The sequence below is a fragment of the Balaenoptera borealis genome (genome assembly GCF_965194805.1).
Source record: "Balaenoptera borealis genome assembly, chromosome: 15".
NCBI classification, from domain to species: Eukaryota; Metazoa; Chordata; class Mammalia; order Artiodactyla; family Balaenopteridae; genus Balaenoptera; species Balaenoptera borealis.
In genome coordinates this window covers 77072684-77095266 of record NC_138871.1, presented here as the reverse complement: position 1 = coordinate 77095266, position 22583 = coordinate 77072684, and the positions used below count along the sequence as shown (strand labels likewise).

At 36.3% G+C, this 22583-nt stretch overlaps 2 protein-coding genes across 7 annotated transcripts in view; both read right to left on the bottom strand.

Moving 5' to 3' along the window:
- Positions 1-4274: 4274 nt before the first annotated feature.
- Positions 4275-10449, bottom strand: TTC32 (tetratricopeptide repeat domain 32). The gene is made up of 3 exons (XM_082357287.1): positions 10167-10449; positions 5406-5572; positions 4275-4659 (listed from the first exon to the last, which is right to left on the bottom strand). The coding sequence occupies exons 1-3, from the start codon at positions 10316-10318 to the stop codon at positions 4532-4534; spliced, it is 447 nt and encodes a 148-aa protein (XP_082213413.1). The 5' UTR covers positions 10319-10449; the 3' UTR covers positions 4275-4531.
- Positions 10450-13835: 3386 nt separating this feature from the next.
- WDR35 (WD repeat domain 35) overlaps positions 13836-22583 on the bottom strand; it is a 63213-nt gene continuing 54465 nt past the window's right edge. For 2 of the 6 annotated variants that reach the window (XM_082357280.1, XM_082357281.1), the window contains 4 exons: positions 21969-22109; positions 21142-21298; positions 17546-17786; positions 15904-17246 (listed from right to left, as the gene is read on the bottom strand). In XM_082357280.1, the coding sequence (XP_082213406.1) occupies positions 17096-17246; positions 17546-17786; positions 21142-21298; positions 21969-22109 (690 nt within the window). In that variant the 3' untranslated portion in view covers positions 15904-17095. The other 4 variants (XM_082357282.1, XM_082357284.1, XM_082357283.1 and 1 more) reach the window with 4 other exon arrangements.

Below are 22583 nucleotides of genomic sequence, written 5' to 3'. Positions count from 1 at the left end.
GCTTTTTTTTTCCCAAGGGAAAAAAAAATTTTACTCGTATTTCTCATCCTTCTTTCCTTTTGTAAAGAACGAAATGGTGTTTTCTGAAGTACCCTTAACATTAGATATGAAATTCAACAAATCTCAATCTCTCTCTCTCAATCTCCTCTCTGTCTCTCTCTAAATGCCGTTTTTAACTGGAATCCCTTTCCCGTAATTTAGTGTCACATTTTTGAGAAATACAGAAAACAACACAACGTGCATTTATCTAGAAGCTGTTAAAATTACACACTTAGCTCATGTACCAACTGTTCTGTTAGCTGTTCGCTAGGTTCTTGGAAAGTTACACCATATGTTCGTCAATAATTAGTTTTTTAAAATAACAACCTGTTCACCCAAACACATTAAATAAATATGCCATAAGAAGTGAAAGTTCCACATCACGGCTTCAGGCAGAGATGCACCTCCCATTTACTCCACACAAGTTTCTTGTCAGAGAACATCACATTAGCCAAATTGGAATCATGCTACTTATTTGGATGGAAGCAGAAGAGGCAGCAGTTTTCAGGACTCTTCCATCTGTGTTGTGTGTGTGTGTTATTAGGTGTTTTGAAACACTCTCATGTTTAGCCTTTAATTTGCCCAAAAGTGTTTTTCTGTGTTATAACTTCATTAAGTGCATTTTGCATGCCAGAAGACCATGAGACCCAAAAAGCTTGAAAAAGTTAAGAATGGTACAGAAACTCTGAATATACCTAAAAACCACTGAATTGTACACTCTGTATCTCAATAAAACTGTTTTTTTTTAATGGTTATAGAAAAAGTAATGAGTAAAGGAAGCATTCATGCCATTACAGTTTATGTAACTGTTGTAAATGTAATTATGTAATTCCAAATTATTACTTATATAAACTTGTCTTTATCAGTCAATTGATAAATATATTTTTAAATTTTTATTGGAGTATAGTTGATTTACAATGTTGTGCTAGTTTCAAGTGTACAGCAAAGTGAATCATTTATACATATACTTATATCCACTATTTTTTAGATTTCTTTCCCATATAGGCCATTACAGAGTATTGAGTAGAGTTTCCTGTGCTATACAGTAGGTCCTTATTAGTTATCTATTTTATATATAGTAGTGTGTATATGTCAATCCCAATCTCCTAATTTATCCCTCCCTCCCCTTACACCCTGGTAATCATAAGTTTGTTTTTACATCTGTAACTCTATTTCTGTTTTGTAAATAAGTTCATTTGTACCCTTTTTTTAGATTCCACATATAAGCGATTTCATATATTCATCTTTCTCTGTCTGACTTACTTCACTTAGTGTGACAATCTCTAGGTCCATCCATGTTGCTGCAAACGGCATTATTTCGTGATATAGTTTTCTATCTGCAAAAAGTATTTGGGTATCTTGGGCTAAAATGGAATTTGTAATTTTTCCAATTAAAATGAATGTAAAATGTTTTCATTTTATGGCTTTTCACTTAGCAGAAGCATTTTCAAGGACAACTTAAAGTTGTTAAGCAAGATAGGGGTTTAATTATTTGAAGCTTAGAGTTAGATGTTTAAGGGGGATTAGACTTGGCAGAGATGGAGATATTGAGATGTGTCGGTGTATGCTGAATGGATCTGTGCTAAGTGGCAGGGTTGAAATATATTCTGCCCATTGAGAAAGACGAAGACCTGCAAAACAGCGGAAGGCTAATAAGACTATGTATAGTGTTGGGGGGGGGAAGGGGTAGAGAGGCCAGTGAAAGGCAGAAAAACCAGGAAAAATCTAGAAACGGGCAAACAGATAATGACTAAAAGCTGACTTGGAAATTTCATTTGCTCATCCAGCAGCTGGGCTGTGGTTTGTTATCATAAAGGAAGTTCACATGCTTCATTCAGTTCCAGATTTCAGACAAAAAAAAAAACAACTCCATGCTTAAGAGTTAAAACTGATTTTCTAAGCTCAAAAGTAATTTATATCCATTTATTCTCTCTTACCTTACTTTGTAAAGGACAAACCTTAAAACAAACCACAATTTTCTGCCTTGTTTGTAGAGAGAAAAAAACTGGCAAACAATATAGTTTGGGCACTTTTCTAATAGAAAAGGAGCTCAACAAATACTGAAATGTGGGAAATATAAACAACAGCAAACATAAAATAACGTCTTTTTTAAAAGGTACATAGCGGGACTTCCCTGGTGGTCCAGTGGTTAAGACTTCGCCTTCCAATGCAGGGGGTGCGGGTTTGATCCCTGGTCGGGGAGCTCAGATCCCACATGCCTCGCCGCCAAAAAACCAAAACAGAAAACAGAAGCAATATTGTAACAAATTCAATAAAGACTTTAAAAATGGTCCACATCAAAAAAATCTTTAAAAAATTTTTTTAAAAAGGCACATAGCAAAGGTATTAGTCAATCAGAAATTTAGAATCTGAATGTGTAATGTCGAAAGTTTTGAAGAAATACATGAGGAAAATATATTATTCTTTAGTTATTTCCAGTAACTTGAGAAAAGTTAAGTGTCTGGGTTCCAAACCAGCAAGTGCTGATTCTGAACTTCAGTGACTTTTTTCTGATAAAGGATGAAGAAATGTTGAATAATAAAACCCTACAAACCAAATTAAATTTTTAATAAGCTTTTTTTCATATTACATCTGATCCCAGTCAAGAGTAAAGAAAAGAGAATATAAGCCAAGAGAAAATAAAGTTATTGAAGCATTTTTTAAGTATTTGATTTTCTGGATAGACTGGCTTTAAACCTTCCCAAGGTCTACGGACTTTGCTTTTTATTTATTTTTTTTAATAAGTTGTAAAAGAAGTTTTTAAAATAAGTTTTCTTAAGAGGAATTTTTCTACATTTTAATGCAACTTTATAAATTCTTTTAAAGGCATTTCCAGCAAATAGAAAGATAAGTCATATTGGAAAATGTGAATCATTCCAGAAATAGAGATTTTAGTTTCCTTTCAAACTTCATTTCCTTTTAATATTCATTCACCTGCAGCCCAAATTCTTCATGTATTTTGCCAGATATTATTTATGAACTACAAACGAGGCAATTACGTCCTCTGCTTTATGAGATCACTTAAACTCAAACAAGACAAAACAAAACACCCTTTTAAGGGTGATGATGGTGATTGCATCCGAGAAGGTCACAGTAGTTACGCTGAGCCCTCCTCTGGAGACACTGGGCAAACATACTCTTTTCTCCTGATTAGGGCAATTTCCACCCCAGAACAGCTTTTTCCACAGCAATAATAAACTAGTTTGGGAAATCCCCAGATACAGGCTCTGAATCTTTGAAAGCCAAACCTCAACAATAAAAACACACACACAAAAATGTAGGTGAGACATGGTGACTCTGGCTCGTTTTCCCTTCAAATCCTTCCCAGTTCTTGAAAGCTTCATCATAGCCTAACCATGCATTGCAGCACCCAAATAAAATAGATTTTTTTAAAGCCTTCTATTTACTAAGTGCTTTTAGTCAGTTTCTCACCTCTCTAACCAACCCCATTCCATTCGCAGTTTATTACATAGAGTATGAACAGTTCTTGGCTTATAGCGAGTATTCCGTAAATGTTGATGATGGCAATTATTAGTGTCATTATCCAGAGACAAAAAACGATGCTCGATATTTAAATCTTAACTACCTTATCGATGATTACTAGAGAAAATCAAGTGTAAGTTGAATTCTTTCAAATTGCTCTCATGCAAGACATGTGTTTATTTTTAAGCTCAAATGTTATGTCTCTCTAGCCTAGCTATATAAAATAGCTTTGCTCTCAAAGTGAATGCCATGGGGAGAAAATGGGCAGGGGACTATTGCAGATTAAAAGAACACAAAGAGACTTAACAACAAAATGCAATGTAACTTGATTGACTCCAGATCCAGAAATAAAAATCTACACAAGACATTTTGGAAACAATTGGGGAATTCGAATATGGGCTGGGTATGAATGATATTATAGAATTATTAGTTTTATTAGGTATTATAATGGTATTGTGGCTATAAAGAAGGCTGTCTCTATTCTTAGAAAATGCAGCCTGAAATATTTAGGAGTAAAGTATTGTGATATCTGCGCAACTTATTTTCAAGTGGCTCAGCAAAAAGTTATATATTTAAATACAGAGAAAACGCAAATGTGACACAATGTTAACAACTGGTGAATCTCAGTGGAAAGTTTATAAGTGTTTATTGTACTATACTTCCAATTTTCTGCAGAGGTAAGATTTTTTTCATAAAAAGTTGGGAATAAAAAATAGCAAAATAAATAGTTTTACTGAAGAAAATACCACACATTTCTTTAAATATTTTACTGTAATAATATACAATTATACATTCTTTTTATTTATTTACACTTCATAAAAGCATACCTACTCAACACAGTTACTCAATCTGAAATTAACTACCTTAAGTACATCATTTAACTTTCAGTGCTGATGCATGAATCTCTTTATCTTAAATATAAATCAGAATAGCTTAACACCAGCTTTAAATTAGAGACAATGAGATGCCAGGTGGATCATGAGTTAATATTTCAATTAAGTTAAAATTTTCAATAATTTCTTCTTTGCTTTTCTTTTTTGTCTAGAACAGTCTGTTTTAAGCTCAAAATAGCATCTTGAAATCCAGGATTTAAGTCTAATACTTTCTTGAAATCTTCCAAAGCATCATCAAAGTATCCTGTACCAGAACCCAAAAAAATGGAAAAGAAAAAACACTGAGTATTTCTATATATTATTCATAGCAAAGTTTGGATACATATACTTTTGCTTTTATATTTACAAGCTTTCAACCACTCCTACTAAAGGAATATTTTCCTCTTGATAATGATGTAGGGATGTGTGTATCACAGTAACTTTGTGTACCCTTACAGACTAATACACTTAAAATTAGTTACGGGTTTACGTACTGGGATTTAACAGGTACATAGCCTAAATCATCCCAAAATTTCAACAAAACCATGTCACCTATTTTATATAATTACAGTAAAATTAAGAAACAGGAAATTAATATTCTTTTTAACACTTGAATGAGGAACGATCCTAACAGTCCCTTTAGTCCAAGAACCTAAGACCCCTTCACTTTATATTGTCTTGTATGCCTGCAGAGATTTTTAACTCAGAAAAGTTTCACAGGGTATCAGCAGCATTACCCTCATTTCGCAGCTGGGGATGCAGAGGCACAAAGTAACGGGAGCACGCTCACCCCGGCGCCCAGGTCCAATTCCCACCCCGGTGCCCCGCTGTGGTCTGTAACACCTACTGAAAGCCTAAAATAAATTCAGGTAGGCTTCCTTTGCTCCAGGCTCTAAACCTAAATTTCACATCACTTTCACACTGGATGATTACTACATTAGTTTTACAACATTTGAGAGCTCTGAATTCACAGCATACAGTCAAGGACAAAAGGGGGGAAAAGATTCTTACCCAGCCTATATAATATCAACCCTCTGTTGTAATATGGAACTTCAAAATTGGGTTGGACTTCTATGGCAGATGTGTAGTCATCCATGGCTTCATAAAAATCCACCCTGAAGTACTTGATTTGCCCCCTGTTGTTATATGCAGTAGCCAAATCCTCAGGGCTGCATTTGCTTTAAACAAAAAGTTCACATTAAAAACACAGTGTTGCCAAATTCCTCTTGCTTCCCCTTTCATTCTCTTTTGGGTGTTGTCAAACTCATAGCCTATAACATGCAGTATCTACACTGAAAAACCAAGCGGAAGAAACAAAGTGCAAGGAAATAAAGCGGTGGAGTCAATTTTTGTTTAATCCTGTTTTCTACATTTGCAAGGTTATATAGCACTACAATGTCAATCTGAAAAGCGCATTCATTTTACTGTGTGTTCAAAGCCCCTGTTCATTGTCAACTTGTTTTTTGAATATAATATGAAAATGTTTATTTTCTAAAGCACATGCCAGTGCGGCAAAGTAGACAGCTCAGAATTGAATGAAGCAAGGAGGGAAAGCCAGCCCAAAGTTCAAGTGTGCTACAGACGTGTCATAAAGTGAATCAGTTTTATCCTCAAATTTTTAAATGATCTCAAAACATTGAGATTTTAAATCATTTTCCACCAGTAAAGAAACAGAGGTTAACTCTAAGTGAAAAATCAACATGCTGATCCCTAGAGAGTGCTCTCTGGGGACAGAATCGCCCTCCCTCCAGCCTCAGCAGGCATCCTTCCCAAGGCCAGACTGGCTTCCTGCTAGTGGGACATCACAGCTCTGGTCCACACTGGGGGTCCTGTGTGCAGAAACAGCACTGCATCTGAGGGCTCCAGAGGTGGTCCAAGGAGCTTTTTTTTTTTTTTTAACATCTTTATTGGAGTATAATTGCTTTACAATGGTGTGTTAGTTTCTGCTTTATCACAAAGTGAATCAGTTATAGTTAGTTTCTGCTTTATAACAAAGTGAATCAGTTATACATATACATATGTCCCCATATCTCTTGCATCTCCCTCCCACCCTCCCTATCCCACCCCTCTAGGGGGTCACAAAGCACCGAGCTGATCTCCCTGTGCTATGCGGCTGCTTCGCACCAGCTAGCTATTTTACGTTTGGTAGTGTATACACGTCCATGCCACTCTCTCAGCTTTGAGTGAGCGGACTCCTATGAGTGGTTAGACATCCAGGCAGCTCTGACAAGCCACCAGCTCAACAGGACACACACACACACACACACACACACACACACCAGCCTCTGCTGGACAAATCATCTACACAGAGAATATCAGTGGGCTCTGCTCCATGTCAGAGATGATTCTGTTTTCCTTTCTTTTTTTCAAAGAGGATTCTCAAATTTGAACCAAACAGGGAAGATGCAGGCTAAACTCAGCTGTCATTCTTTGTTATACTCCACAGTTCAAAGTCTAGTTCTCAGAAAATATTTGTGACTGCAGTCAGTGTTATTAAAAGTTACTTCTCTTAACATCTTGATCCTTGAGATCTCAGACAGGGACTGTAATTACTGCTGTCAGGAGGGGTACTCACAGCCTAGGGGTCTCCTTCAAGTTTAAGTTTCCTAACAATGGAAAGGAATCACTGCAACTTTAGAAAATGTCTGTTTCTGTGAGCTAGGACTGAGAGAGACTAGGTACATGGACACTTCTAGATGCCACTAGCACCATCGTTAAATCCTAGTGAACAAGAAGGGACACTCTGTTTATCTCTCTCTGTTATGATATAGCTGAACTACTGCCCAGTAAAGAGTATTAAGGAAAATGCAGCCTCAGGACTCGGTAAGGCTTTAGTCGTTAAATTTCTAAGCTTCAAAACTTTGTTACAAATGTCTTATTATCAGAGGATCATCAAATGTTTGATTTAGAATTAGATCTCATTACAACAAATTCTAAAAGCCTATTCTCCATATGGAAATAATTTCATATTTTAAAGACATGGGCTAATTAAAGCTGAATTTTTTTAATATTGAGAATTTTTTAATGATAGTGTTTACTTGGATGGAATATAACCAAGTCACCTAATCCAAAAGTAGATTTTTTTTTTCTTTGCACTTGCTAACTTTAGCAAAGAAAAAAAAATATTTGGAAATTAGGTTTATGGCTAAGGCTGCACTTTTGGATATTAAAAGAAAACGTTATAAACCATTCAGAGTGGCAGGCATACAAAGACTGTGAATACTGTTTCAAAATGATTCGCTGACCCATTGTTTTAAAAATAAACGAACCCTAAAAGATGTATGTAAGGAAGAAAGTTGAAATGACAGAATTCAGTTTAACCATGAGTTTCTAGAAGGATTTCAGAACTATAAGGAAATTAGAAGGTTCATGCAGGCATGCTGGGCAACCTTCTGCTAAACCTCCACAGATTTTCTTTCCTATGCTGGTAAGGGGCAGAAATTACATCTGCCACACAACAAATTTGTGCTCTCAGGCTGAGATGAAAAAAGGAGGAGGAGTAACAAGACTAGAGGCATCAATATGCCTGTTGCTGAGGAATCCTTTTTGAAACCTACTAGATAAGTCTAAAAAATATCACAAACTAGTGAATATAACAAACAAGAAGCAGACTCACAGATATAGAGAACAAACTAGTGGTTACCAGTGGGTAAGGGGGGAGGGGCAATACAGGGGTGGGAGATTAAGAGGTACAAAATATTAGGTATAAAATAAGCTACAAGGATATATTGTACAACACGGGGTATATAACCAGTATTTTATAATAGCTATAAATGGAGTATAACCTTTGAAAATTGTGAATCACTATATTGTATACCTGTAACATATAATATTATACAGCAACTATACTTCAATGAAAAATTAAAAAATAAAAAAAAATTTAACCTACTAGATAAGTCTATGCTTAGAGCTTGAAACAAGAATAGAAAACTACATTTTCTATGTTTACTAACTTTGGGGGGGGGGGGGTACCATCTTATTGCTTGTCCCAAAACTTCTATTAACTATTATTCTGGTGTATTACTGACATAAGAAAGCCACTAAATGTTTCTGATTTAATTCCATGTGAGTTTAACAAACAGGAGAAGAATCATAAGCCTCATACAAATAAGACAAGCTGGCATCCTGTCAAGAAAAATCAAATCCTTGAGGGGAGAGGAGGGTGATAGTGCAGACAACTCAAAACTGTCAAAAAACCCTGCTCATTCAGCTGTCCTTTCTTTTCTCATCCTGGACCACTCAACACAATCAACAAGAACAACAAAGGCAAAACCTGGAGTACAACAAATGCTACACACTCAAGCATAAATCCAAGATGCTTTGAGAGAGTAGGTATTAGCAGGTGAAGTTGAGACAGGCTGGGACCTGGGACCCTTTGCTGCAGTGCTTGCACCTGGACAAACATCTCCTTGAGCAACAAAATACAAAGAAACTATATGGGACTAAAAAGTTGGCGCAAATTATGGACAAGATACAACAAGACCAAAAACAAAAACAAAATCAAACCCCAACTGCCATTTCTGAAGAGCCGGGAGCAAAAACAGGGTGTCGGGAGCAAAAGCAGGGTACCGCACATGCCCCGTGCACTCCACACCACCAAAGGGGTGGGCAAAACACCTAAGCCGCCCCTCCGGCCAGCCGGACCCCTGGACACACCCCCTCCCCTCACCCCATATAAGGAACCAGCTCGCCCCTCCTCCAGGAGCAAGGGAATCTGTTACTTGTGTTTACTCCCTCCTGCTGCAGCAGGGGCCCCAAGAAAGCCTTGCCTGAATTTCTTGTCTAGTCTCATCAGTTTCTATTGATTGGGGAAGGCCAAGAACCCTAGTCGGTATCAAGGTTGCTAACATGACCAAAAGAAAGACATTACATGTTCTCTGACAAAAGGACACAACACCACCTACAATAGTGTTCTCACCATAATTCTGGATCTGAATTGGATCAAACCTCAAGATTTAACTACCAACTCACAAGAAATGTAGGAGACAGAGGACCATATTAAATGACATCGGGGGATGAATTCAGCAAATCCAAAATACGGGAAACTCTCAGGACACATGACCCGGTTTCCTCACCAAATAAACTACAAAGCAAAAAAATGAAGGGGAGCCTTAAAGGCTAAAAGACTTGATGTGCATCCCGACTTTAACCAACTGCTAAAAACCAACCAAACAAGCAAACAAAACAAAACAACCTTTATTGAGCAACCAGGAAAATTCCAAAACTTGACATTAGGAATTATGTGCTAATGATATTGTGGTTACGCCTTTTTAAATCCTTAATATCTAGAAATGCACTCTGAAACATCCATGGATGAATAATATGATGCCCTGGATGAACTGATAATGCTTAAGCCCTGTGATGGTTACCTGGAGGTTCATTACACCATTTCCATATATTTACATTTCTTTTCACAAGTGAAAAACAAAACACCTGCTGAGATGTCGTGGAGCTGCGGTACTGTGTGCTAGCGTGGCCCCCACGGCACCTCGCCCTCACCAGGTCTCGCTCTAAGACTCTGGATCAGAGTAACATGGAACGGGGACACTCGAGGTGAAAGGCAGCCGGCGCCCCGGTGTCCGGACACCCTCATGGGTGTCCCAGAAGAACGCGCAGAGGACTGCGTTCTAGGATGCTCCCTCACTGCCTTTCTGGAAAGACAAACGTCTGCCCGCTGCGCGGGTGAGCTCGGGTGGCCGAGAAACCAGACTAGACGGGCCCTGCCGCCCACCTTGCAGAGGTCCCGCTGTGCCCACTTCTCGCGATACTTACCTCCCGGGCGCCTCTCCCTCGGAGGCCGCACAGGCGTACTGGCGAACGTAAGCGGAGTACAGCGCTTCGGCCTCCGCGTACTCGCCCTTCTGGAAATGAGCTTGGGCAAGCGCTAGGGTCGCGAGGTTTTCTTGCCCTTGCTGCCCTTCCATAGCGGTCGGAGGCCTAGCTTTCCGTGTAGAATTGGGGTTGATCTCTGAGCGATTAGAGGCGGCACGACAAAGGTACTTCCGCACCCCGGAATTTAACTTGACGGCAAAAACCTGGGCTCTAGCAAAGGGGGAATTTTGTGCCTTCCGAGGACCCGTCGTCTCGCGGGATTAATGACGCTGCTGGTGGACAGCGCAGGTGCTTCAGGAAAGCCTAGGCAGACAGACCGCTGTGAACTGCAGTTCTCTTGTTACTGCTGGTCTCGCCTGCCTCGTCTCCAGAAAAGCAGTAGATCGACAGTCCCAAACTGGTTTCTAAGTCCGTGGTTACATGTTGCAAGGAGTTTGCCCTTTGTTAACAGTGAATGGCGGGGGCAGGGGGGCGGTGCCGGAAGCGGAAAAGATGTAGGTTTGTTTTATGAATGGCTAAATGACCCACGGATTTATTGTAGCACTTTTCCAATTCCTGCGTCCACCTGCTAGAGATTGTTCTAAGTAGGCTGTGGTTACACTGAGACATTTTATGTCGAAATCCCATGAGATTAGTTGTCCCATGGACGTGAGTCCAGTTTCAAACACTACCATTTATTAACTCCAAGGCTCTAGACTGCAAACTTCTCAACCTTTTTGAACCTCTAGAATAGTGTAAGGGTTAGTAGAATAGTATTTTGTGTTAATAGCCTGTGGTCGAGGACGTCAGTTTACATTCCCTGGCCCTTTATGCCAAAGGGAAGCCCATGTAGTAATGTATTAAGTACAATATGTTTAATCCAAGTAAAAATTACGTAAAATGAACAGTCCTGAGAGAACAATTCCATTTAACATAGCATTAAAAAGAATAAAATACTTAGAAATTAACCAAGGAGATGAAAGACTTGGTTAGATGAAAACTACAAAACATTGATGAAAGAAATTAAAGCCATAAATAGACAAACCATGTTCATACTAAAGCAGTCTACAGATTCAATGGAATCCCTATCAAAATCCCAATGATGTTTTTACAGAAATATAAAACTCCATCCTAAAAATCTTAAGAAATTTCAAGGGATTCCAAATAGCCAAAACAATCTTGAAAAAGAACAAAGTTGGAGGACTTACACATCCTGATTTCAAAACTTAGTAAAGCACAGTAATCAAAACAGTGTGGTATTGGCATAAAGACAGTCTTTTCCATAAATAGTGGTGGGAAAACTGGATATCCACATGCAAAAGAACGAAGTGGGACCTAAATACCATATTAGAAAATTCACTCAAAATGGATTAAAGACCTAAACTAGAGCTAAACTAAGAGCTAAAGATTAAAAATTCTTAGAAGAAAACATAAAGCAAAAGCTTCATGACATTGGATTTGGCAATGATTTCTTGGCTATGACACCAAAGAGACAGGCGACAAAAAAAAAAAATAAACTGGACTTTATGAAAAGTAAAAACTTTTGTGCATTAAAAGACTATCAACAAAGTAAATAACCCAGAGAGTAAGAGAAAATATCTGCAAATCATGTATCTGATGAGGGTGGGAAATGCAAAGATGGAGGTTCTGTGGAGCAGGTTTGGGCTGGTGTGTCCAACTACTCGCAGAACCAAGGGATCTGACATGGCGTCTCCATCACACTTGGGAAGCTCTGGTCTACAGGACACGGAGGGCCCTGCCCCGTGACTGAGGTGCTGGGCCCAGGCTCAGTTGCTGTCCGTCTCCGACTCTCTTGCCCGTCTTCCACGCAGTCCACCTGCACTCGGTGCTTTGCCTGCAGGGTGGCATCATCAAGACTTCCCTCAGCCAGCTCAGCCAGCAATACAACTATAAGATGATCTGCTGAAAGCGTCATGCTCGCCTTTAACCCCACACCGTCATCTGCCTCAAGAAGTGTGGCCACAACAACAGCCTGTGCCCTGAGGAGAAAGTCAAATAAGACTCCTCCACGAGTTCCTCCTTCCTCTGCAGGCCAGCCCTCTGTCTGAGCCCCATGGCTAGGGGGCTTCACTAAGGTTTCCCTGTCATTGACTGGGATAGTAAAAATAAATAATAAATAAATAAATTTTAAAAATACGTGTATATACACACATACGCTATACATATATATTTCCAGAATATATAGAGAACTTCTAAAACTCAACTTTTCCAGAGTGGGTGTACTACTCTGCATTTCCCCCAGCAATGTATGAGGGTTTCAATTACTCCGTATCTTCACCAACATTTGTCAGTTTCAGTTCTAGCTATTATAGTGGGTGTGTAGAGGTTTCTCATTTTTCTCTAAATTCCTCTATGTTTTACTAACTAGAAATTTAAACTGTGCCAAGTAAGAAATGAGTAAATAAAATAGAAACTCTAATGTCTACTTTTTCTTTTAATTTTTGAGAAATCTCTTAAAAACAAAGAGCTCTTATTATGAAGAAAACTTACAGAACAGCAATTTCTTCAGTTTCACCTCTTTTTTTTTTTTTTCTGGCCACACAGCAGGGCTTGTGGATTTTAGTTCCCCTACCAGGGATCAAACCTGCACCCTTGGCAGTGAAAGTGTGGAGTCCTAACCACTGGACCACCAGGGAATTCCCATTTCACCTCATTTTTTTCTTCTCCTAAATTCAACTAAAATATAAATTAATGCCTTTTATTTTAAAAAAGGTTATTAAGACTATTTTTACTTTCTCATCTATTATGTACTTTTGAAATTTTCTCACATGAACATATGTTAGTTTTATACTCAAAAACCAGTAAGTGGGACTTCCCTGGTGGCACAGTGGTTAAGAATCCGCCTGCCAATGCAGGGGACACGGGTTCCAGCCCTGGTCCAGGAAGATCCCACATGCTGCGGAGCAACTAAGCCCATGCGCCACAACTACTGAGCCTGTGCTCTAGAGCCTGTGAGCCACAACTACTGAGCCCACGTACCACAACTACTGAAGCCCGCACGCCTAGAGCCCGTGCTCCACAACAAGAGAAGCCAGTGCAATGAGAAGCCCGTGCACCACAACGAAGAGCAGCCCCCGCTCGCCGCAACTAGAGAAAGCCCGCGCGCAGCAACGAAGGCCCAATGCAGCCAATAAATAAATAAATAAATTTATTTATTAAAAAAAAAAGTGTTAATTTCTTTTTAAAAATGAACTGAGAAAATGATAATAGGCAGTAGGGGGCAACATAATATTGCTATTTTCATTTTAGAAACTCCGTAGCAATATTTTGGAGCTATAACATCATCAAATTAGGTACTCTTGATTTTCCATTAAAAATCTGGGAACAATGTTTCCCCCATTTCTAAATGTGAACTCTGTATGATCTTTAAGGAGTAATTCACTGCAACCTCCAGTCATCAGACATTTGCCTAGTATCTTTAATAAGTTGTTGTTGTTTTCCTATAGGTAGCAAAAGTGACATTGTACAACTACTGTACCTCCCGTCCCTATCTCCCCTTATCCACTCTGGAGCCCAATACCCTTCGACCCAACCCCCATCAAAATATTTAAATCAAAACAAGACAAATACCATGTTAGCATGAGTTATAGATAAAGAAAACAGGATAAATACAATTTTTACCTCAACATTTATTATTTTTATGTTTTTTCACTAATGCCACATAAAACCTAAGATCTCAGCTCTTAGAATACAAAAAGATAATTTCAAAGTGTATGTTAGCAAAAACATGTATGTAATATATATATATAATACATATATAAAATAAAATTAGCATTTGTGCATGACAGCAGGTCAACAATGCTACGCTGCTTGTTAGCACACTGCTTATTTGTATAGCTTTATCAATCAGTTCAATCATCTCAATAGTTCGGCCTACCATGCTACTTTGAAACTTAACATAATTCAGGCCAAATTTTATGATAAAGAAAAGCATTACTTAAAGGGAGTCAGCTCATGTTTATTACAAGAAGAGAACAACCTTTATTATAATGTCTTCAATATACTGCCTCATTCTGTCTATCCAAATTCTCTCCAAGTATTTGTTATATATAGACAATTTTGCTTCTCACTGCCCCTTTAATCAGGGGAGAATTTGTTGGTGTTGTTATCCTGAAATTTCCTTCATGTTGAATAAAACCAATTTTCAAGCAGGACAAAGGTCTGTCCCCAAGACATCACAGCAGATCCCTAAAACATTCACAGATATAAATCCCAAATAGTCATAAGTTTTTACAGTAGTTGGAAAGATATGTCTGTGTGTGTACATATATATATATATATATGTATATGCATGTGGGTATATGTATGTGTATAAGTATATATACATACATACACACATATACATATGTGATAATCTAGGTCTACAAGGTATGAGAGGTTGTTTTTAGAGATTTTGGTTTCTTGATTAAACTGAACAAGAAGTAGTGACAACAACTCGGGATCTATCTGAAATAATTAGTTGGAGGAAATATTCTAGCGCTCAGGTAGCAAGGAATTAGTGGCAAATGAGAAGGCTCCAAAAGAGAGTTCCCATAAGATATGTTAGGAAAAGTCTGAGGAGTCAACAGCTGATTTTGGAATTGAAGCAAATGGGAGTGTAATCAACAAGTAACAGTAAGGGCTAGAGAATGACAATCTAACTTTTGAGTTCTCAGCCGATTTCTGGGATGAGAAAGGGAAAGAAGAGATATTCAGGCATTAGACCATGGACCAAGAATCACAACTCTGAACGTGCAGTCCTGCAGGAATTCCTAAACCTACATCCCTGAAAACTTCTCTCTCATTGATGAAGCAGAGAATAGTTTCATTCCTGAAAAGAGAAAGTCTTGTGGGAAGATGTAATTAAGTTCAACAGGAGATATATTCCCTAGGGCTGATATCTTAGTTAGGATGTTGTTTTCTGATTTGGGGGAATACTGCATTCTGTTATAGACAAAAACAAATGAGATAGATGAAATTCACTGTCTTAAACTTAGATAAGTTAGAAACTTATGAGACATGTTAGACAAAGTAAATAGAGCATATATGTGTGACTACACCTAATATTGACAAGGCACTAAAAATACAAAAGGCAACCAAGGCACTAAATATTCACGGCACACTAGGTATGCATAAGACTTATCAAGTGCTCAATATGTGGGAGGTCTTAATTCAATTACCCACTGATGACACTTATTCTGGTCTGTCCTCTGCCCAGGAAATACAACTGAATCCACAACTGCTCAGCAGGCTCATTGGCACCTACAGCTATGACCAGGTAAAACTGCCTTTTCTATTGAGCAAATGTGCCTCACTGGCCTTGGGCACACTCCATTCGATCGGGTCCCCTGGCTCAAATCTCAGCTCTGGTCCTCTTTCTAGCCACACTATCAAGGGGAAGGTGATGAGGCAGAGTAAGAGTCAGGACATAAGAACAGTATATAACTCAGGAATCAGGAACTGTACTCTCTCTACCTGACTGGCATCCTATACTAATAGTATTAATCTATCCCATCACTTTCTCCTTGTTCTTCACTGTATATTTCAAGTTGATTCAATAAACCATGTGATTTGAGCTTGTAACCCCTTTCTGTTCCATGACCTCTGGAATGGCTTGCTTGGTAGTGTATTTGGAGGCTACCATTGTATCAAGGTAACTTCCCACAAGGCACGTGAACACAGTCAGAGACTTCGAAGATTTCTGGTCTTCTCATTTTATTTAGGCACAGGAGCTTGCTATCTATAATGAACTCATTTAAGCTCTAAACCTCTTCTCATAGCTCACTATTCTCCATCTGCATCAGGCTTAACTTGGCTCTAAAGGACCAGAAACATATCACATTGAGAGAGTTAACTAACCTAAGTATTGAAGCTGCAATAACAACCTTGCATATTTCTCTTTGTTGCCTCTGCTAAATATCAGCCAAACTTCACCAAATAATCTTGATGGAATAGTGCTTAAGTCTGGCCTGAAACCATAAAATGAGAGGAAGTAAGATCGTGAGAAATGGAGAACATTATTAGCTACATAAAACAGGTAAGAAATTACCCATTACTGATTACAATTTTTCTTTTTTAAATTAATGACAGTAAGTCAAAACAGATGCATATTGAGAATCACTCCCCACAACCCAAGAGTTGTTTAAAGAAAGGATCCAGCTTGGTGACAATGTTTCAAGTAAAACTACAGCTACAAACTAGATGTTTTTGTATAAATGTATATCATTATATAGAGCTAAGTGTTCGGCACAATAATATGAAGAGTAAAGTGCCAAATGTCATCTCTTAGATGAAACTAAAAGGGTAGATTAAAAAGGAAAAGCTATATAAAAATTAAGCTATTAGAAACAATTCAAATTGTAAAAAACAATGTCTTAAAATGCCTTCTCTTCACTTCTGAAAATAAAATAGAGAAGACTTTCAATGCTTATTTAATTAAACACAGCTAGAGACAGTACTCATTTTGGTATTTCAACTGTTTAACCTCTGTCTAATACAGGTTATGTCAGTTCCCTAAATTCAACTTTGCCCCATTCCCATGTTTCCCCCATCCCTCCCTGCTAGTAACCGTGACACTGTGAGAAAAATTTTCTTATTTGGAATATTTCCATAGTATCATATAACCAACCACAAGATAGATAAATAGACAGATAGATAGATAAATAAGACAGACAGGCAGACAATATGGTCCATTGCCATACATTTATATGACAATCAGCATCATTATTTCATGGTTGTATTTTTACACAAAATTTTATATATGTATATATTATGTATTTTATATATATATAGAAAATTTTTATAAAAATACAACTGAAATAATGATGCTTATTTACATAAAGTCAACATTGTTATATAAACATTCCTATTATAGGCAGCTTGTCATTTCTTCATCCCACTGCACTATGGCATAAGGGACAGAAGTTATAGTTACTTATTTCCTGAGCCTGGACACAGTGCTTGCACACGTTGCACGTCCAGAATTGATATTCAGTGACCGGGTTTCCTGTGGCAACACATGTCGGCAGCTTCCCTTCCCCTCTGTAAAATAAGAGGGGACAATTATACTTTGAAACTCCTAATTCCTTAAAACTTCATTACACTACAAAAAGTGAAGAATGAAAAGCATTTCAAGATAAGTTTCAAATAAAAAACTTTTCTTACAATGAGAAAATCAAGTATTAATATACTTACAAGACTAAATTAAATAGGGTATTATGTTAAGGTAGATTACTTCAAAATTTAGTGCTTTAATTATTATATTACACTATTTAGATATAAAGATCCAAGCTTCTAGTAAGGTGTTATAGAATGACATCTACTAGTTACATTTAGCCTACCCTTCAAGAAGGCTGTCCAATTCAGATTTTCTGTTATCTTTTGGAGTATGTTTGGTGAAGATTTCTAGAGCAAGATCTTCATATTGCTGTTTCTGTTCTGAACTGAGGGTCTCTAAAGATTCGAGTTTAATAAAAGCTTTTGAACAAGTGCCAAAAGCCCTACTGGCACACGCACAGAGTGCTAACAGAGAGTAGATCTCAACGGCAGGCATAATGTCTTCATAGTCTCTCAGGTGAAGAGCTAGGAAACAGAAGACAATTTGGATTTTTTAAAGCAATCATGATATCTTGAACATGCATGGGAAAAAATCTATGTTAAGCTGTTTCAGTTTAACCTACATGAACTTTAGCAAACTTAAAGAAAACAATGGTAGGTGGCCAGAGAACAAGTAGGAGGAAGGAGGCTCCATGACCTCCGCATTCTGTAAGTCCAGCTAACAGCTCAGGGCCTATAAAAATAACCATCATCAAATGATGCACGTGGCTGTGCCACTTAGAAATATATACACAAACCAAAAATAATTGGTGTCAAAACACCCATCTTTTGTTGCATATAAATACGTTAGAATTTCTGTGGATTCTCAAGATATGTTTCTTTTTGTTAAAAAAGCAAAGTATGAAATCGTATGTTTTCTCTTTGTGTTTCTTTGAACAGATTATTGCTTTTGTTTGTCTTACTGAAACAATAGAACTTTGAGAAAAAAAGTGAAAATGAGACTGTAAGTTGTCAGTTCAGACAATTTATTTTGACAGCTACCATATTATTATATGGTAATATATTATATATATTATATTATTATTACCATACCAGCTACTTATTTTCAATTTTTCTATGCTGGAGATATAATCTCTTTCTTAAAAATGCACTGCACAATTAATATCAGATTGGTAACCAAATTGTATCTTTTTATTCTCTAGACCTTGCAATCTTAAAAATATCTTGTTATAGTATGATATTGGAAATTTCACAAAACAATTTAAAACAACATAATTATGCATTTTACAACTAGATTCCTATAAACTAGTGTTGGGGTCAAGTGTTTACAACAAAGTTCAGTGGAAGAAATTTACAAAAAGGAAATTCATTGAGTTACAATAAAGAATACCCTCTAATTTCACAGGTTCACAGGCAATAATTTACAGAGTATACATTGTTTCAGATCATTTTATCACCAAAGACAACAATATTAAAGCATATGGATATCTTTACCCAGTAGATAATCTCAAGTTAAAAGTCCAACTGATCTTGTAATATAGTAAGTCTAGATACTGTGCATAAATTATATAAAATACAACTATTTTAAACAGTGCATAACTTATATCACATATTAATCAGTTAAAATTCAATGAAGGTAAGTTATAAACATACAAAAATAAAAATGATTCTTATGTATAGCTGATAATCAATTAGAAAAAAAGGTACATTCCTCAGTGCTAACAATGACAAAAACAGGAATAAACTACAAAAGAAATGTACAGAGCATACAAGAAAACTACAGAACTTTAGAGAGAAACACAGATATACAAAAGGTTTTTAAAAATTGATGTTTCTGGATGAGAAAACTCAATATTATAAACATAACAATGACCCCAATATTAATACATTAAATTAATGCAATTCTAATTCAAAATCCACTAGGACTTCACTGAAACTCTTCCCACCTTCAAAAAGATTCTAAAGTTAATCTGAACGAACAAATGCAAGCGCATACCCAAAATGTTTTTCATAAAAGAAGAGGAATGAAGGATAACAGAAATTCCAGATATTAAAATATAAAAGTAAGGTAAATAAGAGAAAGTACAGACACAGAGATCCATGTCTAGAAAATAACAGCCTAGGAAGAGATTAACAAAATGTGTGAATTTAGTTTCATAAAGGTAGAACTTCAAATCTGTGAGGGATGAATAAGTTTTTAATAAATGGTTTTGGAATAACTAAGAAGTTAAAACAAAATACAATATTTAATAACCTTGAAGTGAAGGACTTTCTGAGCATGACCCCTATCAAGACTGATTGATAGGACTATGTAAAAAGCCACTGTCAATATCATCATCATGGGTACCACTTCTCGAGGGCTCACAATATCCAGGCACTATACTAAGTAAATTTTCTTTCCATAAATTTCTCACTTAATCCTCAAAACAACCCTATGAAGAAGATCCTATTATCCCCACTTTTCACAAAAAGAAACTGAAGCTTAGAGAGGTTAAGTAATTGTACCTTATAAATGCCAGGGAAAATCAACAGATATGACAGAGGGTTACTATATATAATTTCTAAAGAGCTCTTACAAAAATAATGAATAAAGAAAACGAAAAGTCATTACTACAGAATTCCAGAAACATTCAAATAAAAGAATTTCTCTAAAAGGTTTCTTTTAAAGATGATGCCATTGTACTATAGATTGATGATGTAATGGGGTGTGACGTGTGCTGGTGATGGCTATTTCACAGTGGCCCAACCAATGTGACCCAGGGTGAGCGGTGACAGTGCCGGCAGTGCTGTCATGGCCCATCTGAAAGCGTTGTAACAACTGAGTCATTCATATGCTTTGGTTTATAACATAATTCTCATAACTATGCTCTTTTGGAGTTAACCTATCTAAACTTGAAGATATTGTTAATCCAGAAATGAAGATCCTGATACTACATGTAAATAATCTTCTATAAATTATAGTACATAAATACGATGGCACATTATATAGCTATTAAAAATGACAACATAGATCTACATTTATCAACGTGGAAAGATAACTGCAATATACTGTAGAGGGTAAAAATCAAACTCCGGAGCAACATACATTGTGTGATATTATTTTAAATAAAACTGTATACAATTTTATAGGCTTGGAAAAAATGTCTAAAAGGAGGTTCACCCAAATGTTAGCAACGATTATCTCTGAATTATAAGATTATTTTACTTTTTTTGTATTTTTTTCTGTTTTGGTTGAAATTGTTATGTAAGTATCATTTTTATAAAAAACACTTAACATACAGTTAAATGCTACAGAAATCTATCTACTAATATGGAAATATTTTACAACGTATCATTATGTTTTTTTAAAAGTACACAAAAGTATGGTTTGTTATACTCCCAATATTGTAAAAAAACAAATTATTTCTAAATATATATACTTATTTTTATTTAAATATATATTTTATATAATTATTATACATAATGTAATACATATTACAGATATTAAATATGTAAATTTTTATATTTTATATTTTATATATATATATATATATATATACACACACACATACACACACACACACACACACACAAAAGGATATGAACTGGGCTATTCAGTGTTTAAGTGATAGTGAATGCTATAAATGTTCTTTTTGCTTATCTCAAACTTCTGGTTTTTCTGTGAACCGTATATATTGCTCTCCATGTATTAAAAAATAAAAAGAACTTCAAAAAGGGAATGTGAAAAACAGATCATAAACAGCAAATCTCAAATATATGAAAATAAATCCACAGGAAAAAAAAGTGTTATTAAAATATAAGGGCAACTTGAAGGAGCTAGCCCTTCATTTACAATTTATGATTTTTTAGACATGTTATATACATTAGGTAATATGCCCACCTGTCTTTAATGCACTGTCAACATAGCCCTCGTAGAGCTGCCTCTGCGCCAGGATGAAGAAGTGGTAAGCCTCAGCCCCTCTCCAAGCATTATCTGTGAAACGACTAGTTGTAGACAGAACTTCTTCTTCCAGCAAACCAGCCAAAGCAGAACTGGCCTACAAGTAAAGCAGACCCACATTTTCTGTCAGCACAACCCTAACAATGGTCCTTCCAATAGAGATGATTTCTGAAACTGGTATATCAATACATTAAATAGCTCAATTAGCAGATTTTATCATTATAAAACTGTCACTACAGACTTAATGTCTCCATTATAATTCACATTTTGTTAAATTGATATGATCAAATTTTTTCTTCAGTTTTATTGAGGTATAATTGACAAATCAAATTGTAAGATATTTAAAGTGTACATCGTGGTGATTTGTATACGGGTACATTGTGAAAGGACTCTCCTCCCCATAGTAACATCAAATTTTTAAATAGAATTGATTAAACTTTAAGTTAATATAAGGCTCATTTGCACATTAAAATAATATATATATTCTAGGAAAGTTTTTAAAACTCACTGATTAGAAAGGATTTACCAAGTAAGGAATTTAAGCAAAGATTACAGATTAGCAAAAAAAAAATAATTTTCAATATTTCCAAGTTGAAATGTCTAAATGTGAGCAGTAATTCCAAATCAGTCATTCCTTTTCCTCATATCATTTAAGAAAATAAATGCAAACAAGTAAATTAAATGGCCTGTCCATAAAGAGAAGTTTGATAGTTCTTTTTTCCTTAAACACTTCAGATGACTTAATGTTACTTAATGTTCTACCTTACCTCTGAGCTCTTTCCTTTAACTTTTCCTCGTTGGGCATTTTTCATTTGTTCATGGTACTGCTCTATAAGTAAAGCTGATAGTACATAGAGCTTCTTAACACGTAAAGGTTTAGTTCTTTTCTTTGCCTCTTCATCTGCAATCTTTAAACATTTAAAGAATTGGGGGAAAATATTTCTTAATCTATACTTGTACAAATATTATCATTTCTGAAATATGATTCTCTAAAAAAAGGAGGAAGGTCAGTAGGGTGGAATATAAATACCACCCATTTTCTTTTCCATAGTACTGATAAGTACTTAGTTCTTTCCTTAGTATTTAGCCATTAGAGTTAGAACTCAAAACAATTTTAGAAAATAACAGATGCTGATAAATAATTAAAGCAAAATGAAGAAAGCTTTCATAGAATGGCTAGTATTTTATATAACAAAGAGATTTTAAAAATAATGTTCCAAGTACCCAGAGATAAGATGGCTTTAACACGGTACATCCTTCAGAAATTTACATTTTTTTAAATGATCCGGAGGGAAATTTTTCCTTTGTCGTTAAATCGAATGGGAAAAGTATAGACTAGAAAGTAAAATTTGCATCCATTAATACTGTTACTAGTCATGTTC